General features: G+C 42.2%; 1 protein-coding gene and 1 pseudogene across 2 annotated transcripts; one reads left to right on the forward strand and one right to left on the reverse strand.

The window, feature by feature from the left end:
• Positions 1–145: 145 nt before the first annotated feature.
• LOC119885624 (host cell factor 1-like) lies at positions 146–14134 on the reverse strand. Of its 2 annotated transcripts, XM_038695748.1 has the most exons (28): positions 13977–14134; positions 12587–12787; positions 11930–12078; positions 11041–11201; positions 10718–10926; positions 10358–10442; positions 10143–10249; positions 9860–10039; positions 9509–9751; positions 9240–9388; positions 8953–9135; positions 8649–8870; positions 8136–8240; positions 7808–8024; positions 7273–7409; positions 7020–7167; positions 6672–6892; positions 5236–6412; positions 4784–4932; positions 4459–4593; positions 4146–4353; positions 3677–3952; positions 3488–3594; positions 3261–3395; positions 2344–2529; positions 1912–2209; positions 1745–1808; positions 146–1644 (listed from the first exon to the last, which is right to left on the reverse strand). In XM_038695748.1, the coding sequence occupies exons 2-28, from the start codon at positions 12780–12782 to the stop codon at positions 1605–1607; spliced, it is 5487 nt and encodes a 1828-aa protein (XP_038551676.1). In that variant the 5' UTR covers positions 12783–12787; positions 13977–14134; the 3' UTR covers positions 146–1604. The 2 variants fall into 2 exon arrangements, with proteins under 2 accessions (XP_038551676.1, XP_038551675.1); XM_038695747.1 differs by having other exon boundaries at positions 4146–4593.
• A 3689-nt stretch (positions 14135–17823) lies between these two features.
• On the forward strand, positions 17824–24016 carry LOC119886487 (annotated as a pseudogene).

Here is a 24016-nt window from a genome sequence, read left to right on the forward strand (position 1 = left end):
TTGCTCTATGAACGAACTAATTTACAGGTGAGTACACTCCGGCTATGTAAGCTTTCTTCCCAAGACATCCCCCATTCAAAGACATATGGGTATATACGTCACAGTTAACTTGCACACCTGCTGTAGTCTGAAATACAGAGCCGTGGAAGGAAAAAATTAAAATTTATTAAATGGATTCACATACATCAATAGGATAGGGAAAATATGTCTACTAATATAATTTGCCATTCTAAAAAAAAAAAAAAAAAAAAAAAAAAAATGAAGACGAGGTGAGACACCACATTCATGAGCATAAAAAGCGTAGGACAACTGATAGGGATGATAGTGGGAAAGGTATGAAGAGGTGTAATGTTATTTTTCTTCATACCCTGTGAAACTCCATTTTGGCAAACAAAGCAACACAAGCATTGAGTAGTAAACAAAGTCAAAAGTCTCCTCTCACTGGGTCCACTTCAAAGTTCCCTTCAGTCCTATAACCTCTGCGGTTCTACTTGGAACAAATACAAAAAGTCTTTCTCGCTTTCATGACCATCTGTTAACGACAAGAACATACGACCAACTTAATGAAAGATTTTCTTTTAAAAATATAGTGGCAACCTCAACACAGCCACCCATTTTCCCACGAACACAAACTATGGGGATGAACAACAGTTAAAAAAAGTGATGTTTTTAAAAATGCACACAACATACATACACATACACACACACACAGGAGGGGGGGAAAAAAAGCTTAAAAAATACAAAAATAAACTACACAAGATCTTCTGCGTCATTGCTTGCTAATTTTTTGGGAAGATTTTTGAAGATTTTTTTTTTGTGTGCTGCAAGTCTCAGTCCTAGCAAAGTCTGTCATTCATTCTCTACAAATCTCTTCCTTTGTCGTTCTCTTTTTGTCCACTTTGAAGTGTCGGCCACCAGTCCTCATCTTGGGGTTAGAAGCGCACAGTGATGACATTACCAGGAGACTGGAGTCCAGTACGATGACTATAGACTCGGTTCTCGATGAAGCAAATTTGTTTTGAGCAAAAAAAGAAAGGAAAAAAAATTATGTCCTCTTTCCGTTGAGGACAAGTGCTTTATTTGTTTCCATACCAATTTTTCCTCTCGTCTAAACTATTGCCTCCACAGCCTTTTTCAACACTGTACATCATTTCATGTAGTCTCTCTCTACATCCCCCCCAGGATTCACAAAACAAAGACAAAAAAGAAAAGGTAACTTTGCGCTCAGGCTGGCTCCCAGTTTGTGAAAGACGTAAATGCTTCTCTATACTACTGAAACAAGCCAAAAATAGATGTTAAACGATGGAAGGGGATGTGACTGAAAAAGATAATGTGCTTCTAAGTTTGTGTTGCTCTAAAAATAGTACGACCAACAGAACGAGGAGGGAGGAGGATTTTTATCTACAGAAACATCTCAGATTGACTTTCATCTCGGCTTCATACGGTTGTTCTGCCTCCACTGCTGTCGTGATCTGAGACTTGAGGGTGGAGGATGAGATTAGGATGAGGATGTGGAGGTGGAGGAGGGGTGAAGGTCAGTCTTCCTGATAAAAGGACAGCGAGTTGAAAAAGGACAAAAGACTGGGAGGGGTCTCTGGGCAACCTCACTGGTCCGTCCTTGCTTTCTTTGGACCAGTAGCCTTACTGCAAGGGCACACATAAAACCAGAGTTAAGTACTGCATGTTTTATTCATCAGTGCCATGTGAATGTCTAGCCTGCATGAAACATGAATGCTGTACTTACGTATCAGGGGAGGTGCCTGGTCTTTTGGGGGCCGGTTTAGCAGAGGCAGCATCTTTGCCAGATTCTACAAAGCAGAAAAAAAGTGTTATATATATATATATATTTATATTCATTAATGACATACTCACTTACTAATAGAGTATTAGTTTGTGAATCTGCGTGCTCACCTTGCAGCCATCGAACTTGGGTGGCAGGACCGTAGCCCTTCTCATTGCGGGCTGCGATGCGGAAGATGATGGCTGGCTTGGTGGTGTAGTCAATGTGGGCGTTGGAGAGGCTCGACGATTGCACTAAGCAAGAGGGGTTGGGTCCACAGTACACGCGCATGAAGGCTAGCTGCGCCGGGGTGGAGGCCTTGGCTTCAGCTGTCTGGTTGCTCTGGATGGCCAGGTACACGGAGTACTCGATGATCTTCCCTGATGTCACCGAGGGTGGCTCCCAGGTCAGGTGGGCACCATCTGGGCTCTACAGAGAGGCAGCAGATGAATACTACTCAGTGCCTGAAAGCACGGCTCATGTAAACAGCTGTTTTTATTGTCGTGTATGTATGTCAATCCCAGAACAAAATAAAAAGAAAACAAGGGAAGTGGTGAGTTTACCTTGCTGATTTTGATGGCGCAAGGTGCCCCTGGGAAGCCTGGTAGGCAAGTCTTGAAAGCAGATATCTCTGAAAAAGCTCCACGACCACAAGCGTTGATTCCAGCAACACGGAACTTGTAAGCTGTTCCAGGCTGCAGCTCCATTTTCTTCATCTGGCTGTAGTCTGGCATGATGCCAGAGTCATCCTACCAAACAAAAAAGCGATTAGGGACACTAACATACGGTCATCTAATGCTGGGTACACACCAAAAGATAATCGGGCTGATTTTGGGCCGATTTCCCCCCTTCCGACAATCCTAGCTATGTCCCGATTGTCTTGATGGTTCTACAGATTATGTTATCAGATTCTCCGTTGGTGTGAAGTGTGTTAAGAGTGTCCAAACCTGATCGGAAGAACGTCAGAGGCGCCCCGATCAGAAACCTGATATGTGGGGGGATCCCCGAGGACAAACGTGCGCACGTTCTGGAGATTATCACGTGAAACGAAACAATATCCAATCAGAAAGTGAGATGATTGAAGACGGAAGCATAAGAAACACAGTCATGGCGCAGCACAAGGTGAAATTAATGTGGACAGCAGAGATGGAGGATCAGCTTGTAGATTTGTGGCAACAGCACGAATGTTTGTTCAACGTCGCAATTTCTTTCTGCATATCGTCCGCCATGCTTATTCTGAAGTCTTGTGAGATTTTGCGAGATTTCCTGTTCACAGTCTAGACTCGGGTTGAAAATCTGTGTGATGTGCTGTCTTTCTCACATCATGGCACACCACACACTATAGGAGCAAAACGGTTAAATCTAGGATTTTTTCTCCTCATGTTTGTGGTCTATCACATTTTGAAAATCTTATCAGATGTAAAAAATCCTTTGGTGTGTACCCAGCATAAGCATGAAAAAAGCCTCCTGAGACACTTACATCTCCATGAGAATCATCTGCTGGCACGTAGAAGTGGGTGACAACCATATTTGTCACTTTAACGATTCCAACATCAAACCACTGGTTCTCCTTCTTCACAACAGGCTTCACTGGGGTTGGCTGAGGGCCTTGCTTCTGCAAGTAAACAAAATAATACACAGTCACATTTCTTCTCTCTTTGACCTAGCTGAACCAGCCGGATGTTCAGTAATCCTACAATGACTCACCTCTCCCTCTATGCCATTGGCGACCTCTGCTAGAGCGGCTGCTGCTTGCAGCTTGGCTGGACTTGCCGCTGATACAGAGGGTGCAAATGTGCTTGATGGAGCAAGTGCTGTGGAGTGAAAAACAATACGAAAACGTAAATCTAGTGTGCAAAAAGATACCCAAAGTAACTATCAAAAAACAAGTCTTACTCTCAGCACTGGTACGTGGCAGCAGTGACGCCACAGCACTGGTGACTGCGGCTGCCATCTCATTGTGTCCGTTGCTTTCGACAGAGGGGTCGTTGAGGCTGTCAGCAGGGGCGAGGCCTTCTGTGGGCAAGCTGCTGTCCACGGTGGCCTGCTGTGCAGCAGCCTGAGCCTCTTGCAGCTGCTGCTGCTGCTGGACCAGCACCGCAAGCTCTTGCTGGGTCAACATGATGGGGATGTTGGTGGTTTGCTGGCTCTCTCCAGTGGAATCGCTCTCATCTGTTAACAGAAAATTTTTAAAATCACTGTGAGCTAGAGCCAATTTCTGCTGATTCTGCTTAGAAACTGCTGGTGTTAAGTGTTTGGAATTCTTTCAATAGTTTTCCTCAGCCAGACCTTGAGCTACAACACTATGGTTGAAAACTGAAGCAAAACGAAATGCACAGAGAAATCTGACTATGCTTGAACTCACTCATTACGGCTTGCTGAGCTGCCTGGAGGACAGCCTGGATAGCAAGGGCCTGGGCTTCTTCAGTGGCTGCTGCCTGAGCAGCAGCCTCTGCTGCTGCAGTCACAGCCAGCTCCTCGTCTGACAGCCCTGTCACCATGAGTGTGGCTCCCTGACCCTCAGACATTAGCTCTGAGGGCAGATTCAAGGCAGTCGCTGTGGCTGCTTCTCCCTGAAAGACCACATTAGAGGTGATATACACACGTAACATATCTTTGATTGAATGGACTTTTAAAATGTCAGGCCAACACTGGCTTTGTGTGGCATCAGAATTTACCTCTGCTTGTGTCTCCATAGCGGTGGCTCCCTGCTCGGCAGGTGCAGCTTCTGCTGATGCTACTTCATCAGTTTGCATGGGTTCCTCTGTGGAGCTGGCAGCAGTGCTCGCACCCTCTGTGATTGATGAGATCGACTGGGGAGAAACAAAAATGTGTAGATTGGTCACAATGGATAAAACACTTAGGAAATTATACGTTTCTCTCACATAATGCCATCAGATTCAGACATGCAGGCTTAAAACAGACATCTGCTGAGATTACCAATAGTAGCAGTGGTGGTTAGATTATTTGCTATTTCTGCCAGTAAATTAATGCATTTCTTACAGGTACAGAGGGTCCGGGGGCTGGTGTGGACTGGGTGACCGTAGTGATGGCCCTGCCCTGGGAGGTGGTAACTACACCAGGTGCTGCAGTGGTGGGGGCCTCTTCTGTGCTGCTGGTACCTTCTGCTCCCTCCTCTGTCTGCTGGGCTGCTGAAAGATATAAAAGACATCATTTCAGTTTGACTACATACCAATAAATTAATTTCATGTCCTGTATGCAACACAACATCTATCATGTGGCAAATCAGCACTTCTAGACATGAAACTGAAAAGGGCAGAAACAAAGTATGAGGTGAAATGTTGAAATGATTGAATGATTAAAAGCTAATGAATTATGAATGGAGCAAACAAAAGATTTCATTAGGGTTGCTTGCTTAGGTAGTTAAATGGGTTGTTAAGAACTACTAACTGTATCCTAGTGAGCTGCCACAGGTCCAGTATATTTGGTTATACCTGTGCCTTCGCCTGTCTCCATGGTGCAGGTGGCAGTGGTGGCTGTGTTGGTTGTCCCAGTCTCGTGCGTTTCACAGGGCGGGTTGGAGCAAACCCTCTGGACCTGGCCTGTCGTTGTGCTGGTCTGGTCGCTTCCCATGTTGGAGCTGGCTGTGGATGGGGTACTGGTGGTACCCGTCTCGTGTGTTTCATAGGGCGGGTTGGAGCAAACCCTCTGGACCTGGCCTGTCGCTGTGCTGGTCTGGTCGCTTCCCATGTTGGAGCTGGCTGTGGATGGGGTACTGGTGGTACCTGTCTTGTGTGTTTCGTAGGGTGGGTTGGAGCAAACCCTCTGGACCTGGCCTGTCGCTGTGCTGGTCTGGTCGCTTCCCATGTTGGAGCTGGCTGCGGATGGGGTACTGGTGGTACCTGTCTTGTGTGTTTCGTAGGGCGGGCTGGAGCACACCCTCTGGACCTGGCCTGTCGCTGTGTTGGTCTTGTCGCTTCCCATGTTGGAGCTGGCTGTGGACGGGGTGTTGGTGGTCCCCGTCTCGTGCGTTTCCCGGGGTGGGTTGGAGCACACCCTCTGCGCAGTGCCCGTCTGGCCTGTGTTCATGTTAGAGGACGCCTGGGTGGCTGTGTTGGTGGTGCCCGTCACATGGGTTTCACAGGGTGGATTGGAGCACACATTCTGGACTCCTCCCATATTAGCCGATGCTGTGGTAGCTGTGTTAGTTGTCCCAGTTTCATGAGTCTCACATGGTGGGTTGGAGCACTCACGCGGCACAGACATGTTTGAAGATGCAGTTGTGGCTGTGTTGGTGGTGCCTGTTTCGTGGGTCTCACAGGGTGGATTAGAGCACACCTGTCCTGCTCCCATTGTAGCAGAAGAGGTGGTGGCTGTGTTGGTGGTTCCGGTCTCGTGGGTCTCGCAGGGGGGATTAGAGCACACCTGTCCTGCTCCCATTGTAGCAGAAGAGGTGGTGGCTGTGTTGGTGGTTCCTGTCTCGTGGGTCTCGCAGGGCGGGTTAGAGCAGACGAGGGTGACTGTGCCAGAGCCCTCTCCGGCTGCTCCAGCCTCTGAGGAGCTGGGCTGCTCAGAGGTTGGTGAGGCCAGGATGGATACTGGTAGATCCTGCACTGGTTGAGCTTCTACACCACTGGGAGTTGTGATCAGAGTCACCTGGGTGGGCTGGTTCTGGGCAGAAGAGAGTAAAGTAATGTGAGTATTCTTTAAATCATACAGCCTGTTTCATACCCAAAGATAAGTCTCTCTTATTCTCTCTCTCTAGCTTTTATCTCTTTGTTTTATAATAATAATAATGGATTACATTCATATAGCAATTTATCTTAGGGGCAATCATCATGACTGTTGCAGTCTCTCTCTTTGGTTGTAATTTAAAGTCCTCATGACTAAATGCTACAATACAACCTGAGGGACAATGGGGGGGTCTTACCTGCACTGTCATTGTAGAGGAAGGCAGGGAGGAGGCAGAAGTCAGGCTGGTCTGAGCAGCTGACACAGTTATGGCAGATGGGCTAATGACCTGGCTGGACAGGGTAGCGATGGTTCCCAGTGTGGTGATGGGGGTAACCAGAGAGGCGTTGGAGCTGTCCACAGTTCCTCCTGGCAGGCTACTGGAGACTGTACCAGTGACTGTCCCAAGAGTGGTGACACCTGGATTGAAGAAAAGTGGCATTAAAAGATGAAAACCAAAAGGATCCAGAGTACATTGTACAAAGCACAACATCTCATCTAATAACAATTAATTATAAGTAAATCAAAAGAATATAGTTATTCTTACCAGTAGTCCCCTTGACAACCAGAGTGGTGACAGTGGGCTTTACAGCAGAGACAGTCACTGGTGTAACAAGTCGAACACCACCCACTGTGCTCATGGGCACGGTGCGTAAAATAGTGCCAGGCTGCCCAGGAGCACCCTTCAAAACCACCTAAGCACACGTAATTCAGAATTAGTCTCCTCAGGTGCAACATGAATAGGAAACACAACAAAGACGACATCTGTGAAGACCACTGTACAAACAGAATCAGTGTACCTGTGTCAGTCCCTGTTGGCCAGCTGCAGTGGCAAGTTTGGGCACTGCAGTGATGATTTTACCAGGAGTTCCAGTAGTCATCACCTTTGTGGTAAGGATTGTGATAGGTGTTTTCATGCCTGCGCTGCTTGTCACACCTGCAGGGACAAAAGCATGTATGCATGAAATCATAGTCATCTTACTATGTCAACTCAATACACACTAACCTAAATAGCAGACACTGATTAATTTACACCATTCTTAACATATGTTTAAGCCATTGCAGGGAAGAATATTAAAAAACAAAATCAAACTTAAGCCTACATCATCGCTAGTTCTGTTGTGGCATGCCATCACCAGTTATCTGGAAATTCAACCAGGTGACTACAAACACAGAAAATAATTTGATCCAGATGTTCATCTGGTTGAGGTTTTGTTTAAGCTCCAAAAGTTGTATGAACGTCACTTATTTTGATGTACTGATCTCAGTCATGAATGTGCAGGCCGTTGGGATATGTAGTTGTGACTTGAACTTGAAACTTGAGAGTGTTTAGACCTGTAGCTCCAGGCTGGGTCATGATGGCCGACATTGGGATGGTCTTAATGATGGTGGTGCCCTGCTTAGTGGTGCTAGGAGAGACGCCGCTGATGTTAAGGATAGTGGGCTTGTTTCCTGTGCCTCCTGCCTGGGAAGTGGTGATGATTGTTGTGGGCTTGCCATCTGCAGAGGTCACCAGCTTCAGGATGGTGCCAGCTGGGAGGGGACCCTTTGTCTGGGGAGAGAGGCACACATAATGCAAACCATTTGGAAAAAGACATCTGATGCCTGTCTCAGGAGTTAAGCTACCTCCAGTTTTTTTCCTGCACTCATGCAGATATCTGACCTGTATGATCTGTGTGAGAGGGTTAGTGGAAGCCTGGCCTGTTACAGCTGATGTCTGCACTGGCTTGGTTTGTACCACAGACATCATCTTGCCAAGGTTGGAGATCTGCCGACATAGGAGAGAGACTCAAGTTCATGAGTCACCAGAAAACATCGGACAGCACAGGGAGTTCAGTGGGAACGTGGAACACCAAACTGGTGGCTCTATCGTTCCATCTAATCATTTCAGCCCTAACTGACCGACAGTCATGCAGATCACTAACAACATGCTCCCTGTTTTCTGAGTTCTCCAACAGTCACTGTAGGCCAACCTTTACTCCCTCCCCCACTGGTTCAAGCTCAGTGTATTGTTGTAAGACATAATAAACAAAATATACACCATGTGTGAAAAAGCAATTTACAGAACCCATCATTTACAGCATGCGTGTGAAAGCACCAAAGGGTGCGCCCAAGAGTGTCAGCGTTTCAGTTTTACATTGTGCTACAGAATTTCCACAGAGTCCTGTTTTCTTACCAGAGTGCCACTGCTGCCCATGGTGAGGGGACTCTTGACCAGAGTGATGGTCTTGGTGACTCCTCCCACCACAGTGGTTACCACCTGGGCCTGCTGGGCCACTGTGACTGCACCAGATTTGTGCACAGTGATGATGGGTCTGGTGGTAGTGGGAGAGGACGCAGTTGCTGTGCCCACCTGGGCTGCAGCAGTTTTCAGCATCCGGGTGGCTGGGTTACTGACCTACAAGCACAACATTATTTTAAGAATTGACCTGTGACAGACAGAATGCACACTATGTTAGAAATAAAAATGTGATCTGTACCATGACTGGAGAAGCCACCTTCATTGTGGTTGTGCCAGGGGAAACAGCTACTGTTTTGAGAATGGTGGCACCTGCAGGAACATTGAGGACAGTGCCTGCAGAGGAGGGCGGGATCTTCTGTGTGGCTGCAGCTGCTGCAGCTAAAGCTGCCATGCCACTCATCTGAGGGCTACTGCCAATTGGCTGAAAACAGAAAAAGTAAACAATTCAACACATTTGCTCTTCTGACAATGATATATACTTCAAGACATATTTTAAACAAGATTGCAGTACAAAACTGATCATACCGATCCTTGGGTGGTCTGGGCGGGCACTACCATTCTGACACCTGGAGGAAGGGATGTCACAGTGACAGGGGATTTCCCAGGTTGGCTGGGCCGGACTGTGACAACAGATGTGCCTGTGGCAGACTGTTGAGCTTGAACTTTCAAAACAGCTGAAAAAATAAGGGATTATTAGACTTTATATGCAGTGGTTCTGCAGTTGTTGAGCTTCCTGGTGTACTGACAACAATTTACAGTTGAAAAAGAGAAATCATTGGTCACTAGTGTAATACCTGTCTGTTGTAGACTCTGAGCAGAGGGTGCTGCAGCAGCCGGCACGGGGCTTTTGGGAGAGTTCACAGGCAGCGAGGGGGTTGCACTCATGACTGGTGAGGCTGCAGCTGGAGTTGCAGGGATGTCATATTTCTGCAGCTGCAGTAAGTAGGTGTCCGCAGTTGAGACGGCACCCCAGCTCACCTCCAGAGAATTTGTGTTGGCACGGACTAACTGCACCCTGGCAGGAGCGTGTGGCCGCTCTAAGGAGGTGGAAGACAAGAAATTCAACAACAATGACATTATTTGACAACCTGAGCCACTTAAGATACTTTAAATGAAAAAAATTAATCATGTTACAGCACACCTACCTGTTTCCAGGTACCAGAGGTCTTTACAACAGACTTGGTTGTTCCAAGCTTTACGATAACCATCACGGCCACTCCAAACATAGAGTCTCGAATTTATGGCCACAGCACAGTGGCCAGCACGAGCCCTGGGGATATTGTCTTCAAGAGTATCCATCAACACTGTCTCCCAACACATGGAGTCTACAGGCAAACATATGGCACAACAATTAACATCCGTGATGTGTATTTTACTCAAACCTGTTCATAGTGAAATCTAGTGTTGTAAATACAGAGTTAAACAAACCAAGATTTAGGCAGGCAAGAGTGTTTGTGCACTTCCACTCCTTCTCGTGTGTGGCCACTTTGACGTCATCCATAACCAAAGGAACCCATCCTCCAAACACATACATCCTGCACAATGAGAAAATAAAATCACAGTGAGACGCTATCTACTGTTATTCAGAAATGATTAAATACAACATTCAATATGTTATTGCACCGGTACAGCAGTTGTCTCACTTGTTTGTGATGGTAGTGGCAGAGTGAAGACTTCTGGGGAGCGGTGCTGTCCCATTTACTGATGGTTTATTCCACGTCAGGGTATCTGGAGACAATGACCAGCAGTAAGATGTTATACGATAGCCCCAATGTATTCTGACATGAAACCAGATAAAGCACCACAGGTGAAACAAATTCCCACACATAACTGTCAAACATTGACTTTTTATTCTCTCTGAAAGTGTGGGACTACAAAGGTGATGATGTTCAATTGCCTTTGGTCTGACTGGCTGTAAATAGCAGCACTGTCTGTCAGTGGCACCAGAAGGGCATTTCAAATGTTTGTGCTGTAATTTTCCATTCACACTTTTAGAAACCCACCAATATCAAGTGTCCACAGATCTCCAAGACGACAACCACTCATCCCTCCATAGATTATCAGGCGAGATTTCCTGCTCGTCTTTTCTGTGTACACCACAGCAGTGTGGCTCTCGCGAGGAGGAGGCAAGACTCCATATGTGATTGGAATATCCCATCCAACCACACTGGAACCTGCACGAAGCTCAAGTGTGTACAGATCATTCAGGTATCTGAGAATGAAAAACACACAACATTTGTCACACAAATGTTGCTGGTTGAAGTAGAATCTCAAGCAGTCGTGCATTATAGAGCACTAATGGTTCCAGCTTGAAAAATCTCCGTACCTGGGAATGTTGTTTTTGGGGTCCTCGCTGTCATTGGCTAGTCCACCAAACAGGTAGCATTTGTTGCCAACCAGGGAAAAACTGTGACCGAGACGAGGACAAGGAGGAGGGCCATTCTTCGGGTTTTTTGCTTTCAACTTTTTCCATTCCCATCTGCTGGCCTGTAACACAGACCATGGTCAAAATAACAGATTATTGATTGATTAGGTCATTGCAGATAGTAACAAAGTCACGAGTTGACCTCATTACCTATTCTGACAATCTGTGACTGAAACTATACATACCTTTTTTTAACAACTAACTCTATATTAAATGTTCCATTAATTTATACTTTTGTTTTTATTTCATTTTATATATGTGTATTCCCATTACCAGTGATATTCATCTGGATTGGGATGTACCTACTTTATAATCATAACCAGAAACAGCGTATTTCTAGAGGAAAGATTTTTCCAAGTAGGAGAATAAAAACATGTTTTTCTTATAGTGCACTTTTCAGGATTGGTTAATTATATTTAGTTAAACAGGACATTAAAGGAGCAGAATAACTCGTGCTGATTAGCTTCATGTTTGGTCTCTAACTTCATTACCGCTTCAGACCCCCTTCCTTCTCAAAATGTGACTTCACGGTGGTTTTTAAAAGCAGTGGCTGAGGAATTCTGTTGTAAACATGTTCATCTCCTTTTGATGCTTGCATGTGCTCCAATAACTTTCCAAATATTTTAAATAAAACCAACTTATTTGAAAAAAAAAAAAAAAAATCAGGATTGAGGTAAACTATATTGAAATTGATATTATAACTAACTGAACCCTTCAAACTATTTTAAGTTAGAAACATTTCATTATATTAATGTGCAAAAATGATGGGCGTTTTCCATAGACAGATTACCTGTAGTTCATAGAGATCGTTGCTGTACTTTCCGTACTCCACCATTCCACCAAACACTAGCAATCTTGTGCCATCACAGACAAAACCATATGCAGCACAACCAGGAGGAATATCACCCCGGACCGCTGGGATAAACCACTGGTTGGTCGCTAGAAATTAAATAACAATAATGGCAGTGATGTGGTCAATTGAGATTCACCCATTTCAAGTCACTAGTATAACATCTAAACAACAACATTATTAACACTGGAACATATCCAAAATCTGCATTTAAGGACACATACACCAGATATTGTGAATTTTGTCTGTCCTTATTGGTTTGTGTGGAGGAAAGTGGGGCAGAGGATATGCTTAAACCAACCAGCATCATCCATTTTATTTTAGCCCGCCTTTTTTAACTTGCATTGAAACCACTTCTCCAGCAGAGGGGGACAGATGTGTTCAGACGCGGATCGGCTTGGCCTGCTGAGGCCTGTACACTACTTAGTTCACATCACATCACGAATCGATCTTTATAAGTAAAATATAACTGTTTTAAGGCGAAAACTCAGTGTGAAAATGCGTTGTATGTTATTTCACAGTTGAAGTATTGTTAAGCAAAACATTGTGCCTGCTGCTAAACACTCAGTAAAGTTATACATGCAAAGTTAATCTTACCAGTGTTGTATACATGTAGTTCATCCACAATCCCTTCGTTTCCACCGCCAAAGACAACCATAAGCTCCTTTATAGCCACAGCTCTGTGTCCATGTCTGGGCCGGGGAACTGGACCGGACCATCCGAGGACCCGTTTCCATCGCGGCTGCAGAACCGACGCCGTGGTCCCGGACACCGCGGAGCCAGGGACAGACATGACTTCTGTCAGAAGGAATAATGAAGGAGCATTTGTCTTAATTGCTTAAGTAATCGCGATGTTGTCACGGTAACGACTGTAGAAACTCATTAGCAATATCCGAGATAGCTGTAGCTAACTTCTAACACGGTGTGTGCGATCATAACGTAACGTTAACCGTTAGAAGCTGAGAAATCTCAATAGTTAGCGGTTAGCTTTGGTTAATGAGCATGTAATAAAAAAAATAATCAGAGTAAGAGCTTGATCACAATCACAACCCTTTATATAGCTTTGACGCTGCAGTTGTGCTAAGAAATACAATATACAATTTCAACACCGAAGTTGTGTCTTAGCTAGTTGTTTCTAACCATTGAATCCAATCTATGGAAGCAGCCATCTTGCAACCAAACAAACCCCCGCTAACGCTACTGCCAGTCTGAAAAATGGCGGAAGCGAATGAGAAAGACAAATGCACGATAGCTAGCCAACTACACCGGCAAACAAACACACCACTATAAAAAAAGAATCAATAAATGAATAGCAGCTCAACAAAGCAGAACAATACATGGTTGCAACACAGATTTCATCCACAGTTAGAACCGTTAGCAAGAGTCGGCTATTTTCATGCTTCTCTGGGAGTCGCCATATTGTAGCTAACAAGCTTAGCATTCTCTGCAACGCTTTTAACATTGTTATTAACATTTGATACGTGTTTCAAGCTTACTTTAGCAGCTGCAACAGTGTTAACTTCACATGCCTCAACTCCCATCGAATAAAGTACTAAAACATGCTATAACATTTAAATGCAATCGTAGTATTCAAATTGAGTCTAGCGTTAGCTAAAACGTACTCCGTTAGCACTAGCGGCTAGTTGCTCAACCTACTTTGCCCAAGCTAACAACGTTAGCTGTACGGCTGGCATCTGTCAAAGCGTCGGCAGATTTTACAATTAAATGCAAAGTAATTCCTTTTTATTCTGACATGCATATTTTACCTGATACAAATGTAATTGCAACACCACTCTTAAAATGCAGCTAAACGGAGTTAAACGGCATGAACAGAGTGTTATTATGTTTCATGCCGTCTCTGGAAGCAGCCATCTTTTCGACAGTCGGCCTAGCGCTACAGCTCCCACAAGAAAAATGGCCGGACGGTATGCCACAACAAAACATAACAAACCGAAAAAAGCGCATATGTTTCAAAAAACCTACTTACTTATTTCGATGCAGTAATCGCAAAAACACGGGTATGTGGTCTTATCTTGCGGCAATAATCCAAATTCATTCGATTTGTGAAGAAGTATTTCCTCTCATGCCTGCCTGGAAGCTGCCATCTTCTTGACAACCAGAGGCGGAGGAAAATGGAAGAGAGTTGGCGTCACCCAAAGTAAACATGGCGACATAGACCCGCTCGTGAACCGTTTCATACAGAAACGCATACACAGATTTTGTTATTTGCCACCGTGAATAGGCAACGGGTGCTCTGTATAGTGAGGTATTTCAAAGAACACTTGAAATCTATAGAAAGAGAACATATCAGGAGTTTCACCAAATTACAATAAGTTGTGTTATAGCACTAGGCTTATTGTCCCTTACTAAAGATGGCGCCACCCGTGCTGAAACCACTTTTATTTTACTATTGTTGGTGATTCTGATTTTATTCCGCCCTAAACCTACATAGATATGCACATTCATGCACAATAATAGTGTATAGCCTAAGCACTAATTTACTGATTTAGCACTCAGACGTTCAAACTTGCCACGCCCACACCCTCAAATATTGCGCCCTCCACTGATACAAGTAAGTTACTGCATCACTATAATACCATCCATATCAGATAGCAAAGCTCGTTTTTCAAAACAGTACGGTCAGTCACATTTCTATGCTGGACTTATACTGAAAAGCCACACGATATAAAATATTAACGTTTTGGATGAATTTTAAGCTTCTCAATCTAAGTTGGATTTGTAGAAGTCCTAGTTCTATGAAAGTTTGTACAGATGCATCTAATTGTTGCGCAAACACAAAGGCAGTCTTGAATAGGCCTACACATAGGATTACCAAAGGCACAGTCTAATTAGGAACATTATTGTACACTATGGTGGTTTTTAGCAGGATCAGCACTACAAGTCACTTGAAGAATGCAAAATGCATTTTCCTCTATGATGAGTGGGGCTGTTTCCTATTGTGTAATTACATGACATTTTTAATAAAATATTGTTAAAGCTTTACATAGCCTATCATATTTTAGAGTTCTGCCTATATATGGCAACCCGCTTTAACATTTATTCCTTAAAACTTATTAGTCGCTATTTAAAAGCTACTAGTACTTAATTGCTATTCTATGAGCTCTGTAGTTCAGATATCACCTTTTCATTAGTTACTAGTAACTCATTGAATAGTTACTAGTAACCATTTTCATTTTACTTGTCACTATTATTTAACTGCTAGTGCTTATTGTTACTAGTAACTATTCATTTCTTACTAATAAGAATTAAAATGTTATTATTAGTTAGTACTAGTAACATCTCCCCAAAAATACTAGAAGAAGAAAATGTTACTAGTATCTATCGGAATAGTTAACTAGTACTAGTATAATAGGTACTAGTAAAATGGAAATAGTTACTAGTAATTATTTGAATAGTTACTAGTAACTAATGAATGTGATATCTGAACTTCAGAGCCCCATAAATTTCAATGGCAAAAATGTGCAATTAGTAGTAACTAAAAAATAGTTACTAGCTTTTAAATAGCGACTAGTAAGTTTTAAGGAATAAATATTTAAATGGCTTGCCATAGATGCCTGTTTGATCATCCACTAACTTAATGAAATAGTTATATGTAACATGTGCATACTAGCTACTACGCCATAGTTTTTATTTCTGAAGTATACGGGCTGCCTCAGAAGTTCCCATGTATCAGCTAGCAAAGAGAGATTTTTTCCACTGAAAAAAATGTATGTTATCATTTATTGCTTCTATGACAAATATGAAAAAAACTATCTATTTACGGCAAATAAAATGAATGTGCTTCAGTTTACAGCACAGTCTGTCTCATTCAAATGTTTAATTTTGTTTGGAAAACACAGTTGTCCTATTTGCAATACATAATTTGTCCATCAGATGACATACTTGCATTGTTTTGTTTGAGTGCTGCAGCTTACAACAAGTTATGTATGAATACACTGGGAAAGAAGGGGGTTTTGGTTCTCATCATTTACATATTTTATTAATGATATGATGTGCTGTCCCTGTGCTGGAACTAGAACCAACATGAAGTGTCTTTGTATGTAGTCAGGCCACCATGAGCCTCCAGAACAGCTTCAGGGCTCCTTGCAAAGTCTGTGAAACTCTGTTAGAGAGATGATCACCATTCCTCCACAAGATATTCCCTTATTTATTGATACCATCTTTATTTAATCAGGTAATCAAAATAAGATGATTATAGCCTCAGAGACAGTCACAGACATCACTAAATAGATTTGAAGATAAAAGTTTCATCACTTGGTCTTACACGCTGGTCCACAATCTTCTCTAACTGAGTTGAGCTCTGGTAAAGGCCGTACTCACCAAACCATTCAGCGAGCTTTGGTACACTGAAGTATCTGCATTTGATATGTTTCTCCACTTTTTTAATTCAGGTTTTTCCTTTAAAGTGTCCACCATCTGCATATATTGATTGAAAGATAAAAAGGTCACAGTGACAATTAAGACCAGACACCACTTACATTTGATCAACTTTATTATGTGAAGAGTGCAGCCACTCCTGGCACCTTCCAGCACCCGTCTCATAAACAGTGAAGAAAATGCGGACAACTTTTATTTTATTTTTGCTCATTGTGTTATGTTATACTAACAGAATGTAAACAATTTTGTGTGGAAGCAGTTTTTCCAATGTATATCCAAAACACAACATGTAGTTTTATTCATCAGTCTTTGTATGTGAAGACTTGTTAAAACCAATATTCTGATCAATTCTTGATCTATAAAACCTCCCCCAGTAGATTCAAACTGACTAAGCTTTTCCTAAATTAATTCCATAATAAAAAATGTTAATAGATCAATTTTCCAGTAGGTTAGCACAAACCCTTGTGATTATTAAATCCTGAATTGTCCATAACTTTGGGCTCTCATTTGACCTAACTGTCTGTATGTCTCCCTGCAAAATAATGTACGTTTCTTAGAAATGACAAGAGAGGATAGGAAGAAGACACGAACAAATACACTTTAGAACCAGTGGTCAGTCATTCCCCCTTCCTTCACTTAAATTAAATTTAGTTTGTAACAACAGCTCAGGCATGATGATCTACATTAATTTCAGGTTTATTTTTAGGTATTTAAGTTTGTTTCAGTGGGCAACAATGCCACATACAGTTTTGTCTCTTTTTCAGTCTTGATGGACCAAACTGTGGCCCTAGATCCACTGACTGAGTCAGTATTAAAATATTCATTGCTGGGTCACTTACATTGTAGAAATGAGCTTTCGTCACAAAACTAGTTATGAGTCTTCACTTATTCCTCTTTTATGACTGATATCATTTGGCAAAAGTTTTGTTCATTTCCACTTAGCTGGGTATTGTTATTTACATCTGTTTGGGTGCATCAAAAGTGAGCACAGCAGCGAGTTAGAACAGGTCAGTGGAGTTTGACCTGCCATAATGCTCTGAGCTGCCAGCAATGGATTACACACAGTAAGAGTCTTATGGAACAGATTGAGAACTAAACTTCGAAAGCCTAAAGAGATCATCAGGTAAAGCCTCGAGAGGGACATGGATCAATTATAGCATCAGGAGGTGGAGGTTTTCAAGGAAGTGTATGTGGGTTTTCACCCACCATAAGGATCACAGATGATCACAGATCAGAGAGTCAGCCTTTTTTAAAGAAGGTTTTCTTGTGTGGTATAGTGCTATCACATCTATCAGCTAAATGACATTATGATGACAGAACAAACTCTCATCCAAATGCGCTTGTAAGCCTACTCTTACTATCCTATTCTGAAAGCCAGTTATCTTAATTACTTGTGTCCTCAAGCTTTGTGGGTCCCCATTAACCTGCTAAAAGAATTAAATAAACTGAGGGTTAGTCAACACAAACCAATAATTGCTCAACCTCATCTAATGGTAAGCAGATGTTCACAGAATATTCCTCACTGCTTTTGATGCACTTGTCACTATCTGTCCGTCCCTAAACTCAAGTTCAGAGTTGACCTCAAACAATAAAATGTCATACAATGACTCTGATGCTCTGCTTTGTGCTGAGATCCACAGTTAACACACGGTAATCCTTTCTTAATCCTGATTCAATAGGTAGAGATCATCCATCTTAATACTATCAAAAGGTTATTGGAAGTCCTGTTCCGTAGACAAGATGGCTGATTATTTAAGTGAGTTGAAAGTCAGTCAAACAATTAGTTATTCAATTATTTAATTAACTCCATTTAAAAGAGTTGATCAGACAACCCTCTAAATTGTCTCTGCAATGGACTGCCATAGACAGTGCACCTGCAGGAGAGACTGAACAGACCATCACCGGAAAAGCAAATTTTGATTTTTCTTATTTAGCTTACAGGGCAAGATGAAGCACAGCCGTGTGATGGAGCTTTCGGAGGATTTCTGGATGCCCATCCCTCTGGACTTGGGACAGCATCACGTCTCTCAGCCCCTTCCTGGTCCCCCAGGATCATCTTGCCAGCTCAGGCACCTATTATGGAATGGCAATATAGAGGTTTTTTGCATGCATTGCGGGCCCTGACATCAATTTGCTCACAGTTGCTTGCACCATAAGAAGCTCCAGTCCCGCTGTATACATCCTAGTGAACATGGCTGTGGCAAACCTTATCGTGTCCACTGTGGGTTCCTTCACTGGCTTTTGTGCCTTCGCATTCAGATTTTTCATCTTTGGACCACTACTCATGCAAGATTGAAGGTTTTCTGGTAACACTTGGCGATAAGACGTACTTTGAGACAGAAGTTTTTAATCTGACTTCATATTATTCCAGGTATGGTAGGCCTGTGGTCTCTTGCAGTGATAACTTTAGAATGGCTTGTCATATTTACATATGACAAGCCTTCATTTACATATGACAAGCCAATGGGTAACTTTATTTTCAAGCCTGACCATGCTTTAGACTGCTTTTCACCTGGGTGTTTGCACTGATTGCCTCATCTCCTCCACTGTTCGGAAAGAGCAGGTTAGTATTCCTCTCACACTGATTATACTGCAAAGCTGCCACATACACTCATTGCCTTTGCAATTGTCTCCAGGTACATCCCAGAAGGCCTGCAGTGCTCCTGTGGTGAAAGATGAAACAGAGAAAACAGAGTGAGGATGTTTTTTGTCTTATGATGCTCAAAAAACCACAAACCAACGAGTGATGCTTGGGGCGGCATAAACAAAATCTCCTGTGTGATGAAATCATTAAATACATAAACCACAAACATGCAGAACACATAGGACTGAAACTCAACTCACTTCTCTCATTCAACAGGCAGTAAAGGCCCAATTAGAGTCTGCCTCTACTCAGAAGGTAGAGAGGGAGGTGACCAGGATTGTGGTTGTCATGGTGTTGGGCTTCATCATCTGCAGGACACCTTATGCCTCCTTTGCTGTTTGGGTTGTCAGCCATCGTGGGCAGGCTTTTGACCTGAGATTTGCCACTCTACCGGCAACCTTGATGTCTTGTCAGATTGAAAGCTCACTACAGTTATGGGCAAACATTGTGTAAATAATAAAAACAGAGCAAAAATTTTTTTTTTAAAAATCACGTTTTGAAAGCAGAAAACATTCATGAAAGGCTCATGCCTGATTTGGGAGGTGCCCTTTGTGGTTGTTCCTATTTGTCAGGCTTGTATAATTAATAGGCCACACAAAACTAGTATAAACTCACAGCAAACATAAATGAAAATGCCTTGAAACAAATGAATGCAATAAAAAAAAAAGACTTTCGTATAAATAGCTCATGCTTTATTGTTAATGAAAGGTAGTGTGGCTGATTTGAAAGAGAAGACTTACAACATAAATACAAACCATAACAGTTTGGTGCCAAATGGCCAGTAATTTAGCTTTTTAGCAAAGACAGTATTTTTTAATTAGTTTTCCCTTTGATGTCTTTCAGTTCAGTGTATGCATGATGAAGAAGCTGAGAATGGGTAAAAGTGAGGATTAAGAGCCCTGGACACAGACAATAGTGACTGAAGTCACCAAAGTTGGCAAAACAGGACAATATTATAGCTGCAGTACCAGAAGCTGCAGCTATAAAATATTGGCTCAACGCTGAGTTTGTCTCACTAGCAACAGGAACGCTTTCCTGAGAATCCTCCAGTTTTTAAGATTTTTTCAGTATCTAAATAATATAAATATAAAATAATTCCGTGATTGTTGTCAGTACATCCAACGGTACACAGCAAACATGAACTGTTATTAGTTAATTCGGCGAGTTGTATATTAACGAATCATAAGGATTAAAAGGTTTGGGTAATTTTCATTCAGCCTCTCTACACTGAAATTATTCACAGGCTTAGTAAATGTCATAGTAATAAACAGCTATACTAACTTAATAAAATCTCTGAATAGCCAACCTGATGACCGATGATCTCATGCGTCACATATACACGCAAAACGGCGATTTTGCGTGTATATGATACCAGGGTATATACAGGAATCCTGAAGTAAAATTCAATACCTTTTTAAGACCTTTTCAAGACTTTTTCAACATATTTTAAGACTGCAGCGCCACTTTGAGCTGTAACCGATTAAAATCAGCCACACACCTTTAAAAGAGACATTTTTGAGTTTTTAAAAGGCATTTAAATATATGTATAACATATTAATTGCCTATATGTCATCAAGTTGTAACGCCACCTAAAAACTGAGGCATTCACCAACTTTCTCAGTTGCCAATAACAGCCTGAATGGGCCAACTGTGTTCTATGTGAAGGACCGGTCAGATTTCCTGCGAAAGGCCACTGTGACGTTTATGTACGCAACATTACAGCAAATCATGTGAAACACAGTGTCATTTTGTGTTTTAGTTGGTTTAAACTAGATAATGTGAGCTTGCCTGCAATGATATGTGTGATACCTTTCATTGACCACTTGATGAAAACAACAAAAGTTTGGGGTTGTTTTTTATTCATTAACTTTGTGCAAGAAAAATGCTCTAGGCTACATGATAGTCTCCAACCTTGATTTTGGGCAGGCTACTAACTCGTCAATAATCATACCCATTTATGCAGAACATAGAGTTCAACATTTATAAAGTTTGTTGCAACACATCAAAGTTTAAAATCCCTCTCCTTCCAGGCTGTGATCTGATCTGTACAGAAAAACTGACGAAAAGTTGAATGCGTTTCAATAAAAGGCACAAATTTAGCTAAATTGCCAGCTAACGTTAGCCAAACCCACACACTCCTTGAATTTTCCCTGCTGTCTTACCGATTCAGCTGCTGGTGGCGCATCTCGCTCTAGTTTTTCAGGAACGGGGCTGTTCAAGTGGCCACAGAGTGACCGGCCCACCGGGTTAATCCCGTTACTCCTGATCGCCACTCTGACTAAGTTTTGGACAATTAGCATTGAGTGTCCGGCGGGGTGGGAGATTACAATCACGATGCCAGAGGCCTGTACCACGAAGCAGGATTTTAGCTTATCCAGGTAACTCCAGGGTTAATCCTGGGTTTTCAGTACCACGAAGGTGGTTCACTTCTTACCGGGGTAGATCTCCATGGTAACTTATGCTGAACGGCTAACCTGCTCCAGAGCACATAATAGATCAACTCTGTGAAACGCCGCCTACTGACCAATCAGCTCTGTTGGAAATGACATCACCATCTGCAGGAAATCCCACAGACTGTTTTAGCCAGTAGGCTGCTTTATGTTTGCAGCGGTGATGTGGAGAAACTCTTGACTATAACGATATAATCCTACAGTGACTGATTAAAAGCCTCAGGCTATTGTTGCCTACAGGTTTTTACAGTAGGCCTAAAGCAGCATAAGCCTACTTACTGCTTTGAAATGTGTTTAATATTTTTTATTTGCTCCCAGTTCGTTTCACACACCCTGACGCAACCGTTAAAATAAATGGGTTTAATTTTTCTTATGTGAGACTTATGAACAGTTTGGTAGGGATATTGAAATAGGCTACTAAATTTTAATATGAACGTAGGCTATCTATTTCAGGTCAATACAGCTTTCTTAGGCCTACTACAGAGACTGTAGTCATGTTCCATGGTTCCTCCTGAACAGTGAGTTTTCAGTAGCCTAAATGTTGAGATTCAGTCTTTCAACCACTATTTGAGCACATTTTATGGCATGAATGGAGTTTTCATTTCATTGCTTTAAGAAGTTAATTTAGAAAAATGTTTTTGTGTTTTCATACACTTTAAATCAACGCAATATTATAGACTATGCCTACGCCTGTTAATTTAGGCATTCACACTGTCTGCGATTTTCTCTCCCATCATTTGTCAGATGCCACATTCACGTCAGTGTTGGACTTGTATTCTTCCAAACAGCTGACCCTGTTCAAGGCGAAGTAGGGTGCTGCAGGCTAGTAACATCGGGCAGAAGTGAGTATTCTACTTCTGGTAGGCCTATTACAATTGCATTCCTTCTGGAGTGGAGGGAGAGGGAGCTACTCTTACCTTTCACACGTACTACTATTAGGATAAAATGAATGGTTATTTTAAAAAAATCTTACCGACCCTTGCTTTAACAGTACTTGCTTTTTCTGTCTTTCTTTCTGGTCATGGTCATGCATCTGCCTGTTCATCTGTGCCATGACTGAGTTTTCCATGTTTTTTTTCTTGCATCTACTTTGCATTCCTCCGCAAATACCGTTTGTATACTGCTGATGTTTTATTTATCTAATGTTAAGGATTTTTAAGTCCTCGTTTTGAAGTTTTAACTAGGCTAATGGATTCATTGATGACTGAGACGATATCACAAACATGCGCCGCATTTTCCCCAGAAGAATGCGCATTGATTGTGTCAGGATATGAGGAGTGTAAAGAAACATTAAGGGCCAAATCTAACACCGTGGTGGCCAACAACTCCAGGGAGGCTTGTTAGCAGGCACTGAGTAAATTTGTAATTCAGTCGGCCGGTTGTAGGGCTAGTTCTGTATTTTTTATTGTGTATATAGGCCTACTGTAAAACTACATATTAGGTTGTAATAGCCTAAATAAAAAATGGAGCCAGGGGAGAGGGCAATTAACCCGAAAAAAAACTCAGAATATCCAAGATTAATGTGGTAAATTTACGTGGAGGAATAATCAAAATAATTTGGATTTTTTGTGACTTTAATCACAGGGAATTTACAAGTTTTGTTCTTGTAAATTTACCACTTTCATCTATGAATGTTTTTTCTCATATTACTAACCCCTACCCTGGCCTCTTATTTTTTGGACACCCCCAGTGCTTTACTCTTGCATGTCATGTGACCAGTGTAATCACAGCCTTTGCAGTTAGAAAACCTTGTTATATCATATCATGATATAATCGCAAATGGAATTAATCGTTCAGCTCTATCCCCAGTGGAACAAGTCAGAAGGAAATCTAAAAATATTTTATCAAGTGGTATGTATTAATTGTTCTCTTTAACACTGAGTAAATATGTAGTGTGTAGTACACCTAGCCTATGGTAACCTTGAGATAACCTGCTGGGAGCAATTTAGAGATGCAGGGTAAAACCTACCCACCTTTAGACATACCGGCTAAAAGGGAAGTTACACCCGAGATCACAAACTTTCTCCTTAAGGTACCCAGCTAAGCCAGTTACCTCACTTGGTAGTGCAGGCCGCAGGTGAGTTATGTCAAGCTTTGTGCGTAATTCTCATTATTGCCTTGACCCTATTTATGTTTTTTAATCTGGACATTCCTAGGCACTCTTGACCTTACTGATGTGTTGCCTTTTTTTGATTTTATATACATGACTCTCCACAAAATGTTTTTCAATGCACCCAAAAATATAGTCAGTAGTGTCTATAATATGAATCACTGATATTAAACGTTTGTATATATAAATATTTATATGGAGAGTTATTTATAAATAAACTACAGAATACATTTATTAATCCTTCTGTGTGCATTAATTAATGTCAAGACTCAAATTATTACAAAGAATGTGAGCTCTTCTTATCTTTACAATGTCTGCAGAATGCTGCAAATGCACCAGTTGGTGTTCAAGAGGAGTTGGCAGGAGAAGTGAAGATTTACCTGCTGCAGAACCAAGATGGGTCAGTAAAGAACCTACTGATGTAG

Source organism: Micropterus salmoides, unplaced genomic scaffold, assembly GCF_014851395.1.
Source record: "Micropterus salmoides isolate LMB-PRFRI ecotype aquatic unplaced genomic scaffold, ASM1485139v1 Ms_hic_scaffold_4, whole genome shotgun sequence".
Taxonomy (NCBI): domain Eukaryota; kingdom Metazoa; phylum Chordata; class Actinopteri; order Centrarchiformes; family Centrarchidae; genus Micropterus; species Micropterus salmoides.